At 33.9% G+C, this 14,844-nt stretch overlaps 1 protein-coding gene across 2 annotated transcripts; it reads left to right on the top strand.

The window, feature by feature from the left end:
• Window positions 1–770: 770 nt before the first annotated feature.
• LOC147071477 (RNA polymerase-associated protein CTR9 homolog) lies at window positions 771–13,619 on the top strand. 2 transcript variants are annotated; one of them, XM_085948125.1, is made up of 7 exons: window positions 771–948; window positions 4,784–4,878; window positions 5,164–5,343; window positions 6,137–6,374; window positions 6,588–6,864; window positions 8,599–8,774; window positions 11,891–13,619. In XM_085948125.1, the coding sequence occupies exons 4-5, from the start codon at window positions 6,237–6,239 to the stop codon at window positions 6,729–6,731; spliced, it is 282 nt and encodes a 93-aa protein (XP_085804251.1). In that variant the 5' UTR covers window positions 771–948; window positions 4,784–4,878; window positions 5,164–5,343; window positions 6,137–6,236; the 3' UTR covers window positions 6,732–6,864; window positions 8,599–8,774; window positions 11,891–13,619. The 2 variants fall into 2 exon arrangements, with proteins under 2 accessions (XP_085804251.1, XP_085804250.1); XM_085948124.1 differs by lacking the exons at window positions 771–948; window positions 4,784–4,878 and having other exon boundaries at window positions 4,933–5,347.
• Window positions 13,620–14,844: the final 1,225 nt, after the last annotated feature.

Below are 14,844 nucleotides of genomic sequence, written 5' to 3'. Positions count from 1 at the left end.
TGGTACTTAATTAAACATATTATGCACGATTAAATCATTATTTACTTCTGCATATTTATACTCTCACCAACTATTAAATCATAATATAATCATTTAAATAAGTATAAATAATAATATTAAATATTTTAAATATTAAAGTACCTATAATTACCTAACGTCTATTTATTTTCGAATTCCGTGGCGTCCAGTTGTCCCAGTGCCAAATCGTCCTATACCCCCATCTCCCACATCTGTAAACCAGTGCATCGTTTTTGTTCAGGCCTTGTCCGATCCCCTTTGACCTTTCATTCGTCGACAGCGAGCAGTGGACAGAGTTTGAAAGGTAAAGGAGCAAGCGCCAACAGTGTTGCCAAGTCAAAATTTAAAACATCAGTAGATTTTGACAAATATTTCAGTAGATTCCATAAAATACCAGTAGATTTTGGAAAATGTAGTATATTAGATATGATTTAAGACTAATAAGAATAACAATAACTGATAATATTCTTTTTTCATAAACAATGATTATGTTAGTGGGTAAAATTGCGTTCTTGGGTAGAGTTACAATGTTTTCTTTGTTGTCATTGTAGAAGAGTCACACATCAAAAAAGGGCGTGCGAAAATCATTTCATGTTTATTATTAAAATAATCATCAGTTTACTTACAATTATGGAAAAACACAAATATCAGTAGATCTACTGAAATTTCAGTAGACATGGCAGCACTGATTACTAAGAGCGACCGCTATTAGTCTATGGCGACCGCATATGTGGTCCAGTTGATGTGTTGGCTGCAGTTTGACGGTTGACGGTTGCTAGTAAAGTCGTAGATAATAATATTTAGTTTGAAGTAGCTACAAATTAAAGAGTTTCTAATATTATTATGGTTTCGAATATAATATTGTAGTGGCTTGGCATAAATTTCAAACGTATTATTTACTCGTTTCTGCACAGTTTTACCATATTGGAGGTATGTATTAATTTTATTGTGTTAATTACCATTAAGTAATTTCTTTTATTTTGTTAACTGTCAATTCATGGTGGAACTGCATTGTATTGTTGTTTAATTTAATAAAACGCAAATTGATTAAAAGTGAATTAAGTACTACAAAAAATTGCTTTTTGTTAATTTAAAAAACTATACGAGTATTAAGTAATTTTATTATTATAATTTTCGTGACATTAACAAGGAAAATCGCGTTAATTTTCTCTGCATAATAAAACTGTATGTATGAACTGTAACATACTGTATGTATTTGTAAAAATAATGCATAAATTGGAAAAGCCGGTAGCGATTTGCGCTGACAAGTCGACGTCCCGGGTTTATATCTCAGCTTTTTCAATATATACATGCACCATTATGTCAATAAAAGTGTCTTTTTACACATTTTTTTCTGATATTCCAAATTATAGTATTTTGGGCGTACTATACCTGTTTTATATCGTACATAGTACGCGGACCAAAATTATAGTACAAATACTATAATTATAGTACGGTTGGTAACACTGGCGCTGGCCTTTCTGGATTTAACTCCTGGTGAGGTCACAATGTGATTTTCTTTCCCCAAACCTCGTGTTTGTGATTGTCTCACTAATTCTATGATTAACTACACCACTGTGATTGTAGCCTATTGTAGTGTCAAAAAAATAAAAATAACATTTGACAACAAATTGACGTTAGTGTCTTTACAACACTGTTATCCTAATAATTATACATTGGCATCATTAAATATACAACCAAGCCAGGGCTCGAAATAGACCGGAACGCACCGGAGCGCCGTTCCTGTTCGTGAAATTCTAAAAGATACCATTCCGGCTCGTGGATTCTTTGAAAATTGCGTTCCGTTTCGTGTTATTGAGATAATATTGCATGTAGGTATATAGTTTTTAAAGTTGTAAGAATTGATTCGTGAGAATATGTTAGGTTATTTATTAACGATTAGTCCTACAAGGTCTACAATATAATATAGGCTGTTCGGTTTTCAGATGTGCTCCAAATTTGTAATTATTTACCCTTACAAGCAGGGCTGAATTTACAAAAAGGGCTACAGGTCCGGGACCCAAAATTAGTAGGTCTACAGAACCCGAAAAATAATGTGAAATCACAAAAGAACTTGCAGTGAAGGAATACACAAATATACGAGCTTCTAGAATTTTGAAGATAAGAGCCCAATTCTAAGAAAATTGATGGAAAATAAGTGATTTTGCAAAAACAAACATAAAACAATATGAAAAAACCATTAAAAAAATAATTGAAAAAACCAGGTTTTAGTATTTCTCTGTATCCATCTTTCAGAATCGTCCTTGTTTCTCTTATGAATTCCGGATTTATCTGAAATACCATCTGAGATATTATCTGGCACCACATAGTGCAAGACACAAAAACAAGTCATTATCTTCCAATACTGGAGCAATATTTTTTGTGTTAAATATAATAATTGCTATAGGTACTATATAATTATTATAATACCATTAATATCGATAATTCCTAGTATGTATCATCTGCAAAGAATAATATTTTCCGAATTAGGTACCTACCTACTCGTACCTATTTTAATAACAAATGTTGTTTCACTATTGCAAAAAAAAAGTTTTTAATTTTTTTCTTCAATTTTCTAGTAGGTTTTTTAAACGGAATACATAGTTTTCAACTGCACCACAGTGGATCAAATAAACAGATGTGGATGGTTCAATGTCATCTTGCCGAGATAATAATATTAAGTATGACTGTCGGTTCGTGATTAGACTGTGGTTCTATATCATTTAGTGTTCTTAAAACTGTTGAATACCTACATAGGTAGTAGGTACATCAATATTATTGTATATTTGCATAGTAGAAGCTGTTACCTTAGTGCAGTGAAATTTAATGCTGCTCTGGTCTTTTCATTTTCTGATGTTTTAAAATAACTCCACAATATTGAAACAAGTTATAATTTTTGGGGGTGTCTTCACAGCCTTTCTGGTGTTTATCATTTTGAAGTGTTTGTATTTTTCTTCACCAATAACTTTTTTTAAAAAATCACAGGGAATAATTTTGGTTCAAGTTTTTCTGTATGAAAATGGAGACCAAGCTATACATATCAACAGACGACGTAATAAAATAATGACTGACACCTTATTTTATCAACCAAAAGTTGAAACGGCCAACTACTATGCTATGGCCAATTCATAAATAAAAGTCACCATATCTATGTATTAATTAAATACAAAGAAATAGGTATGTACCTACATATTATACATAATATTCGGCGTAAAAACCTCAAAAATGATAATCATGCACGAATATTGCCACTCGATTACTAATAGTAGGTAGGTACCTACATATCATACATTTTTTTAACTTCAATGTGACCTGTATGGGCATTGGTTAATAATAATCGCTGGCAAGCTATATTATTTCGTCTAGGTATCTTATAGGTTCAAAATGCTTGGGCGACTACGTACAATGAAAAAATGGCGTTGCGAAAACCTTTATAACATTTTGTAGTCTTGGGTCATCTCTCAACAGCAGCCTCAAAATGATTGATTCCTTGCTATAATTAGAAGAGAGGCGATCTTCCTGTTTTTTTATCTTCACAGAATTATTAAACTCATTATTTCGTTCTTCCAGTCAGCATTGAACGTAATATTAGATTGATTAAGGGCATTAAGGCGAGATATAGGTACCTAGGTACCTAACTTGCCGACAACACCGAGTTGAGTCTTTATTTTAATTGAGGCTTTTCAGCGATTAGGAATGCAGTATATGTATGAATAGAATAGTTACCTAAATTATAATAATACTTATATTATAAGTACCCACATATAATTTGATTTTTTACGGCGTATTGAAAACCTGTGTTATTAAAAATCTATAAACCTTATAGAGATAGGTACCTATCTTCTTCTTATTGTGCCATCCCCTAGCGGAGGTCGGCCACCATCAAGGCGATCTTATCTTTGTCGTCTGCTACCCGGAACAGTTCGGTGGAGCTGCACTCGTACCAATCACGAATCTTAAGCCACGAAATGCGGCGCCGTCCTCTGCTACGCTTCCCATTGATCTTTCCTTGACTGACAAGTTGGGGAATGCTGTATTTGTGTCCTCTCATAATGTGGTCGAGGTATTGTAGTTTCCTGGTTTTGATACTACGTAGAATTTCTCGGTCCTTCCCCATTCGATTGAGAACTTCAACATTTGTCACCCGGTCAGTCCAAGGAATTTTGAGGATGCGTCTATACAGCCACATCTCGAAAGCTTTAAGTCTCCGTGACATCTCTTAGTTTAGCGTCCATACTTCCATGCCATAGAAAAGAATTGAGAGCACATAACAACGTACCATACGCAGTCTCAGACCTAGGTTAAGATCTCGATTGCTAAGGAGGCGTCTCATTTTGAGAAAGGCGCTCCTTGCGATCTCAATTGTAGTTTTTATTTCCTGAGACTGGTCCCATTTCTCATTGACCCATAATATCGTTGTTAGGCAAAAAATACAGCAAATCATTAATAATTATTAATTATTATGCTGTGTTATAATATGAATCATTATTTTTTACTGTTTATGTGTTAGCAGATCTAAAAAACTATAACGAAGTGATCGTATACTATTTTAAGCCTTTAACTTCCAAGTCGTATTTTTGATATACATTTTATAAGCCCCACATGCCTATACGCTGAAATGATTCATTATTTTTCTATGTTACTTAGAGAAGCTTCATACATCGATTGGCGTAGGCCGTAGCGTATCGTTTACCGTACAATAGACAAAGGGTTAAGTTGACGATTATTCGTTATAAGAAAATATAATATAATATGAATTTTGCAGCAATGTGAAAATAGATTACGGCAAAGCAATAATTCCTTACTGGGCATCCCAAGTTTTCTAATGCAGCTCGAAGACGGTGAATTCCCATAACACGGGTAAGTTACTCTAGTATACTTAAAATGTAATGATGTCATTCTTTAGTTCCTCGTACCTACTGCAGGTGCCTGGTCATGCGACTTCGAAACATTTTTATTTTTGATAATAGTGTAAAGATAAACTTTTAACATCACTTATTTTATAATAATGTAGTGTTTTGAATGTTTAGTTTCGTTATAATTATTACATTGAACTAGCTAAAGTTTTGTGATGTGATTTTACTTCATTTTATGACATGTGATTAACGTAACCAATGTCGTTTGCCTAATCTAAATTGTTTTTAGGTGATCGAAGTTGGATCCTGAACAATTATTACCTACCGCATGAGATGAAAAAAAATACTCTATAAGATTTTACGCATGGAATGTAATGAAGTTAGAATGTCACCATCAATTTCCTAGGGTAAACAGTCTATTGTAGAAAAAAAAACTATCAATTATAATCTGGATGGCGAACCCTTTTGAGTAGGTATATTAATATTTTACTAAATAACTAAATGAATACTTTTTTAATCAATTTTTATGGGTAATGATTACTCTCTGGTGTTTGCTTTTCTCCATCGCCAACCACCACTTCTCGATACACATAGTCGAGCGTATACCATGGTGTACCAAACATTGGGCGTTTTTCATAGCTGTGCTAAGAGTGACACCTGTAGAATCTTCCCGATATCTCGATTGGCGTGCAAGAATGCATGATTTCTAGTCCAATTTAATCTATTATGGTCATGCCTCAATGAAAAAAGACCTTGCTCATCATATGACGTTTCAAACTTTTTGAAAGAAATAGTGCCCCATAGAAACCAAGTTACAATAACCGAGCGGGTATTAAAACTTACTCGTTTGTATACATTGATATAAGTACCATGATAATACACCGTTTCATACAAAATCATACAAAATCACAATATTAAAGTGGGCACGTTTTGCAGAATAGGTCAAAGACATCTTTCAAAAATCTCGAATAATCCTTTTTTTGCAATGTGGGTAAAGTTAATATTTAACTACTTGCTACAATATAATGTAATATATATATTAGCGTTTTGGAAAGAAATGTTGTACAACAATAACCCTTATTGCGATGTAGGCAGGGTTAATTTTTCAACCACATTTATCCACATTTTTATGTCCAGAGAGAATGATATTTGAATGAATGGATGGGACCTGTCAGATCTTGATTTCTATTAGCATCGTTTGCGAGGGTCCTTTCAATTTTTCAAATTGCGTATTCTCATATAAATGTTTGTATTCTATACAGGTGCCGTACGTAAACAAAAAGAACTGATGACTTCATTAAAATATTGGATGCGGGCCGCACCGCGGCCAACATTGATTATTCTAACTCGGAGAAAGATCAGATGCGGTGCCTGGACATGCTCGCCACATACTGCGTGCAGGAAGCTAACCATGAAAAGAATATAAACATGAAACGGGATCTGTTCACCAAAGCCACACACCTATACACCACTGCCGACAAAATCATCATGTATGATCATGTAAGACGATACCTATTTTATTCAACCTAGTCAAATTTTGTTCAAATTTCTTTATATATAATAATATGAAGTGAACTTTACAATTTACAAGTTCAATCCATTCACAACATGACTTGGAAAAACAAAATGAAAACAACTGATTTTTCATTATACAACAGCCGAATTTACTTTACCGGCGAAAATGCTGTACATCTGTATTTTTTTTTTTTGCAGAATCATCCTTTGGGCCGAGCATACTTGTGCTTGTTGGAGGGTGATAAAGTGGTGGACGGTGGATGCGCAATTCAATTTTGTGGTGAATCAATCTTCCAACAACATCCCCTCGCTGTTCTGGAAAGTGTGCATCGCTTTCAATAAAAAAGGACTACCGCAGCGCTCTCGGCTTCTACAGGGAAACTCTGAGAACCAACCCCAACCGCCCGGCTGTTCTCCGTCTCCGTTTCGGCATGGGCCATTGCTTTATGAAGCTAAATAATCAGGATAAAGCAAGGTTTGGGATACTTACATTGTTTTAAATATTTTTCACAGCAAACGTCAATCTGTGAAATGAGAATATACTCATCTCTCATTTAAAATAGTTCAATATAATAGTTTAAATATTCAGTTAAAATGAATATCTAGAATTTTTCAAAATTGAGTTTGCATATTTCATCAAAGATCCATTAATTCGAATGTTTTTTTAAGTTTTGTTGATTTACGGATGAATGCCATGTGCCAAGTGCAATTTTGCATTATCTATCTTATATTCAAATTCTAAATAGTCATAACTCATGACTCTGGATCCAATTGGTAATGCAAGTGGCTAAACATCCATTTCTCATAAAAAAAATATTTTATATTTAAAATATTTTTTCCAATGAAAAACCATTATAGTGTAACAATAATTTAACCCTGATCATCCACAGATACGATTTCTAGTGCGCATGAATTACACAACTGATAAACATTCTACGAATAATGTTTGCTTTATAATAATTATTGACCTAAGAATAAGGTAGTATTATTTTGAAATACGCCATTTCTATTGGCATTTCCCAGTGGCTAAGCCACAACATACGACCGTAGCCATAACCATAATCTAACCTAACCGAAAAAAAATATTTTTTTAAATCGGTACATGTTCAAACACGGGCATTACCATGATCTTACTCCCTACTTCATTTATCATTTGTCAATTTATGGCTACGGCCGTATGTTGTAGCTTAACCACTGGGAAATGCCAATAAATATGGCGTATTTCAAAAAATAGTACCTTATTCTTAGGTCAATAATTATTATAAAGCAAACATTATTCGTAGAATGTTTATCACATTTGAATGGTCAAAGACATAGCTTATAATTAGTGTCTTTAGAATTATCTTCAAATGTGTTAATCGTGCCAATTTTTTAATAATAAAATGCCTAATTTTTGTTAAATTTGGGATCACAAAGATTATTAAATATAATTTTTTATCGTAAATATGTCACTATATAATGTTAACATTAATTTTACTAATGGTTTTGTAAATGCGTTTAAAAATTAATGAATCTAAAAAATATTAATACCACTGCACATGGATGTACCGAAATATGACTATATTCTAAAACATTAGAGCGAAAAGTTAAAAAAAAACTATTTTATGTAATAAAAATACTTTACGCAGTCATCAAATGTTTAAAATAAATATAAAGGATAATAAGGCTTCAAAACTATATAAATAGATTATCTAAAACGTTTAAGGAATGTCCAGAATTATGCTCTGAATATACCTAATAGGTTGAGCAAATGGCTGACATCCATTTCTCGTAAAAAACAAAATCTGTCAATACAAACCTCTACTCTGTGGAGGCCCATATGATCCTATTAGGATCGGACATGGTCGAAAGAAAAAAGAAAAAGAATACCATAAAAGCTCCATTTTTACCTACGCTGAACATGTGGGCCGTTAAGTCTCTGTAAAGAAAACATGAAGAAATTATATGAACCTATAATTATGTCTGATTAATAAAATTACATACTTAATGTAAATATTATGATATAAATTTCATATATCACATGAGTATGAAATGAAATTTATGAGGAAAAGAATAAAATCCTTTCTACATAAATTTTAAAAAGATCTCATTGCTCCATCTATCTAGTAATCATAATAGTAATTCAAGAACCTTGTCTATCCGCTTAATTCAGCAGGGTGAAAATTTTTCTCAGTTCAGTTCATTCAGTTGTCTTGTAATTTGTTTTCAGGATTACAATCCAAGTCCAATAACAACACAGAGAATCAGGGGTTGTGTGCGGAGAACTGTTACTAACTTGCACGAGAAACCGCGACCAGGCTACGCAGTTTGCACTTTCTGCATTTGTCCTGCCGCACTTTGGCCTCGAGCAGATGTATATCATTTTATCGGGGGGATTCAGGGAATGTATGTATATTTTATATCATATTTGTATAGGCGTACAGTTAAAAATATATTTTTTACTGGCCGTACAATCCGATGTGGATCTCGGCTGCCTCACGAAGAGGTCTCATAACAGATATTTTTTACAAGAAATATATGATCGTTTGCTCAACCTATTGGGTCCACAGCTTAACAGTTGATATTCCTAAATAATACACGTGATTTAAGAATGTAACAGTCTTCATTGAAAATATTTAACTTGGAACAGCCTCAGTAAAATACCCATTCGAAAAATCTTGGATCTTCTCAAGCTGACTCAGCTGGCATGCGATAAATCTAGGGTTGATTCCCATGTCATGTTCTAACATTTTTATCAATTAGGTTTGTTTCTGAACCTGTTTCGAGTTATGTATGGAAGATTGATGAATGTTTCATTGTTAAATCTTGTGTAACATCTTGAAGAATCTATAATTTAATTTAAACTATTAAAAAGTACTAGTATGTCAGTACGAAAATTCGAAGAGATCCTTATGCTATCTATGAATCAAAATTTGTATATAATAGAATATGACCTGGTATTCACCACTTAAGAAAATTGCTTTACAATAATTGTTTTGTTCACCCATACGCACTTGCGGCAGGCCGCTGCGGCTAGCCGGCATACAAAAAACGATATGCGGCAGGCCGCTTCGGCTAGCCGCAAGTGCGTATGGGCACTAAGCTTTTTATCAAGTCATCATCATCAGCCGGGGTCGATCTACAGTTGGATGAAGGCCTCCCTTAGCTTCCTCCATTTTTCTCGGTCCATAATTCTTTACTGCCACATACATCCTTCTTCTTGGTCGTTCACTCATGGCTGAGGATCGTGACCACTTTTTAATTTTGCCATCCAACTTTATTGCTGAGTTTTTTCTTATTTTTTTATCAAGTATGAGGACTGAAATTTATGTTCTAGTCTATATTATTATAATGTTGTAATTATTATTGTCAATACTGTATGGTGGGCGAATTTAAATAATTCATGCAAAGCCAATGTATAAATATATTAAGTTGTTTTATTGTATTCAACAATTATTCCTTCACTGGGCCTCCTAATGTTTCAAAAATGTCATAAAGGCTCAACCAAACAACTACGAGATAATAAAAATTCTTGGATCACTATACGCTAAATCTACCTTTCAATCTTAACGAGTTGTAGCTCGTGCACATCTCAAGAAAGTCACCGATCAATTCCCAGATGACATCGAAGCTTGGATTTAATTAGAGCAGTCTGATTTGCAGTTATATCATCCCATTTTTTATTAATATACAAGACATAAACTTTCATTTTTAAAGATATAATAATTATGTATAACCATCTTAGTCATTTTGTCATGTGTCTTTGTTTCATCGTTGATACTAGATAGATCAATATACTGCCGTACTAAGCACAGAGGCCGTAACTGACGTATTTAGGTATTTTCATGTTTTTAGATATTTGGATTCTGCAGAGTTTTTTTATAAGATCGGTGAATAAATCCAAGCCGTAACTGCTATAGTTACGGAGAAATCAAGGGTTTTAATAGCCGTATCTACGGAGTTTGAAAAATAAACTCGATAAATACTAAGCGATTTGGTTGTAACTATCATTTACTAAGGCATATTAGCCGTATCTGACATATATATGGCTAATATCAATACATAATAATAATAATAATAATAATAATAACATAAATCAAATTTTCAAGGTATGTAAACAAATCTTAAACCAAAATTAACTATTATAGGCAAATAAAATAAATAAAAAGTTCCCCAGTATTAGCAGGAAAAGTAAAATAATATGAAAGCTCAGATCTCCCACTTGCCTAAAATGCAGATACGGCCTCTGTGCTTAGTACGGCAGTATACACTTCAGAGAAGAGGTGTTTATTATCTGCATTGTGAAACTTGTAAAACAGTTAAGAGATTCAGATTCACAATTCACCAAGCACGTCTTTATAGCGAGCAGCAGCCATATTGTAGATCCAATCCATGGTCCGAAATATGTGTATCTATATGACAAGGGTAATCGACTAAATCTCATAGAGCAATTTGGGATAAAAAAAGTGTATTCTAAAAAAGTCTATGTGGATGTTAATCTGTAAAAGACTTGTTTTCGCAGGGTTTAATTGAATTTTAAAAACTAACCCAACACCATCTGTAAGTTGTCTTATTTCAATGAAAAAAATATGCATGACTGACAAAGTTTAATGTGCACTATTTATGGCAGTTCTTAACAGCCTACCTCCACCCTTCACCACTGCTATCTATCCCCAAGGCTTTCTATGCAATGTGCTGCTCACCCTTCTAATGGTTAAACAATCAATGAAATGTAAAAACAATAAATTATTGTGAGATCCCCGGGGTTCCAGCGGCTAGCTCGGGTGTCCAACGAACCCCGGATTCACAAAAAAAAGTACGATATATTTGAGGGTGGAATTAAATAAAACCACGTCTGTCTCGTGTAACTTGGTATTCCTTATATTTTACACTTTCTTTACATGTTTACATATTTTGTTTTAACAATAAGTTTCGCAGGTCCTATCCTATCGGAAAGGGGACGCTTACTAATTTATTTATTTTTTTAAACTTCGCGTACCCACGCCATTAGTAAAAGGGACTAGTGATTGGCCAAATCTTGATCGTATGATCTTTGATTCGGCGAATCACGAGCCTGACCCTGGCGCCGGCGCGCGAGGATTTCACACACAATGCGCGGCAAAATTTATTATATTTGAATACTTATATTTAGTCTTAAAATTATCGCTTTCATCCATCATCATTTATACTTTTTAAATTAAATTAAATTTATCTTAATTACACCTCCGCCCAATATGCGATTTTCACACACCGGACGAAGGCCTTTACTTATGATCAAAAAATACTTACGTGGTTGAGCAAGGAATCAGATTAGATGTTTTATGAAGCCGTTTCTAGAGGTCAGGGTTACGTTTCGACTTGAGCTACTAAATGATTATTTTACACCGGGAGAAGCCCGCCTGTAACAGGGGTGTATCAATTGACTACGTAGTATACGTTTATACAGCAAATATTTTATGTAATATTCTGTATAAAATCTATATCATGTTTGCTTAATCTTATCAATGCTTTTTTGTTTGCAGTATGAGAATTGTTTGAACAAATTCCACGCTCACCATAATGTGGATGATTTGATTTACATGGCCCGAGCTGTGTCGTATGCGAATCGACTCCAGGAAGCCAATATAGCTTTGCTACGAGCCAGACGAGTTGGGCCTTGTAACGGCTCTCTACTCTACACCATGGTGCTCATCCTGGAAAAATGTCCGCCCACGTTTTGATTGGTCACAGAAGTTTATTACTTTCAATACTTACCTATGTAACTACCTACCCACAGAAAATTGATTAATTTTTGTATCATAAATTTCATGATTTTTCCTTTATAACATTGATGATTTATTGTAATATATTTAGACCAAGCAAAGAAATTACACGTTACACCTCCTTACATTTTTAAGTTTAAGTCGACCACCCAGTTAAGTACCTCTTGGATTGATGATTGATAATAGAAAGGTAGTTTAAAGTATTTTAATAAATAATTGATGTTTTATGATAAATGTTGAATTTCATTTTTTCACCCTTTCCTTTGCTCAGCTGTTAAGTTATAAAATATTATTATATTCGCAGAGAGCATAATATTCATAGACTATAGATACATCTAGACGCCACCCGTTGCATTGCTAAATGAAGCTGCGTGCCATGCGTTTGGTTTGTGGGCGAGCGAACGCATTCGTCTACAAATGTTAGAGACCATAGACCATTTCGGTAGTGCTCGCACTAGACGCTCAGAATTAAAATATAATTTTCTATTTTTTTTACGTTATATAGTATTTTTAAGCGGTCAAAATGCAACCATTAGGTAAAGATATCCATAATTTAAGTTATTTTAAAGAAACTAGGTCATTGATATTAAAATATATAATAATATACAAATAAATTATCACGAACATGTATCAACTTACCTATGAAACGTAATACCATCTTTTTGCTTATCAGTACGGCTACCATATTTTAATACAACACACAAAACCATCTTTCCTGCTTAAATAATTAAAAATATTTACCAATGACTATGTTTAACACAAAAAATAGCAATTTAGTAACACGAGCTACGACGCTACGTGAAGCGATTTACCACAATTTGTCGGCGATTCTTTTGGAAACTAACTCAAACATATGTAGACCTTTTATCTTACTCTAGCGCGTGTCGCAGAGATTATAAGGGTGCCAAATACTTTCCCACTCGCACTCATGCATCGTTTTTGTTCAGGCCTTGATAATATTACTAATTGCACTTTTGGAGGAGTCCACACTGCTCTAAAGGGATCTTATAGAATATACTATATCACAATATTTGTGAAGGTGACATTCTTTATGAACATAAAACACAATTTTAAAACATATCTGCTCGATTAATGGAACCGCTGGAAGCTGTGTCCCATTGTATTCTTACCAAGCCGCAAAGGTCAATAATACTAGCATAATTTGTAAAAAGCTTCAGTCACATTACGGCTAGTTATGCCGTAATTGGATATAATACTGGTGACTAAATTGGTAAAGCGCATCGGCCAGAATTCAATGTATACAGGTTCGAATTCTGTCAGGTGTCTTATTTTTTTAAGTACCAATGTTTCTGAGGTGTTTTCAAACAGTGCAAGTAGGTAGGTATATTGTTCTTGTCGGTTTATAGGAAGCCAGCGGCAAACAAATTTTGAAAATAGCTGATATACCTACTGGATTATTTGTTAGGTTAGGTTTTCATTTTTGTATTCATGAATTTTGCCAAAATCAGCAATAAAAATTGGCGCGGTTCCCGCCTGGCTTCCTGTAAAATGACTTGCACCGGTATGTAAATCAATGCCCCGCAACCTTTTCTCACCCACGACACACCACAGGTCTTCACAGAAGACAGTGACACACCGCATGTAAAACAATTTATACACCAAAACATGGACCCCACATCCTGAAGGGGGACCCCAGACTAGGATATTTGCCCCCCTACCTATCGCTAAGGTTAAAGACAGTGTGATACTCTAAAATAGAGTTTTTAAAATGGTGTTTGAGGTATAATTAATGGTATTGAATGTTTGTATTTATTAATACATCCACTTGAATTATGGTTAGTTGTCTGGTTAAGAATATTTGTTTGTCGAATATTGACACAATAATAATAAATAATTATTGTAACCTACAATCGAATGTTTTAAATTATTAATACCAGCGTAGTAAAATAGCACTACAGTCAATTATTTTTAATATGTGAGCAAATTTGTAATTTATGTTTATCTTACTTATCTGGTTGACCTGCCACGCAGTCCCACCCCTGAGCCTGGTCCCCCAGGCTAGAGGCCTATCAGTCCCCCACCCTGTGGGGGCCATGCACCAAAATAACATTAGTTTATGTTTTTTTAGTTGATACATAATTAAATATACATAACAGACGAGGAAGAACTAAATATACATTTGCATGTATTTGTATTAATAACAAATTAATGTGATACCTGAGCTTCTTTCAATGAAGGTAAAAGTTTTATATATTTTTTGACTTGATATTTGAAAAAGCAACCCGAAGTTCTTGGTTATACTACATTCTCGAAATTTTTAATTATAACTTGAGTTGAAAAACTTTTGCACACATACATCGTAGATATGGTAGCTGAACTGCAATAGCCTTGTCGGAAATCCAAGAATATTCTTTTTTAACCGAAATCCAGAAAATAGCCAATGGAACATCTGCAAAATTCAGTTTTTAGAGTCCCATCGTTTCTCAATTCAACTAATTCCTCTCAAATTTATAGAGAAAGCGCTTCCATAGAATTTTCGGCATTGGTTGCGAAAGGGTTTCGAATCCAGTCGTATTGATTGTATGAATGTAATGATGAAATTTCTTTTGCTGCAAAGTTAATTGTTTTTGAGACGGATCCAAAATTAATTGCTTGTTTTTAATGGTGGTCTGGTAGGTCCTTTGATACATTTGTAGAGATCCTTGTCTTAACTCCTTCTAGTTTATCAGAGCATGTCAATATATTATTTTCAT

This window comes from Rhyacophila brunnea, unplaced genomic scaffold, assembly GCF_057557595.1.
Source record: "Rhyacophila brunnea isolate RB1 unplaced genomic scaffold, BYU_Rbru_1.0 scaffold_20, whole genome shotgun sequence".
Lineage (NCBI taxonomy): Eukaryota > Metazoa > Arthropoda > Insecta > Trichoptera > Rhyacophilidae > Rhyacophila > Rhyacophila brunnea.
This window is presented reverse-complemented; position numbering and strand designations above follow the sequence as displayed.

Coding starts and splice junctions, on each gene's coding strand:
- LOC147071477 (XM_085948125.1), top strand. CDS start 6,237: ATGCGGTGCCTGGACATGCTCGCCACATACTGCGTGCAGGAAGCTAAC. Junction 6,375..6,587: donor AAATCATCATGTATGATCAT/GTAAGACGATAC, acceptor TTTTTTTTGCAG/AATCATCCTTTGGGCCGAGC.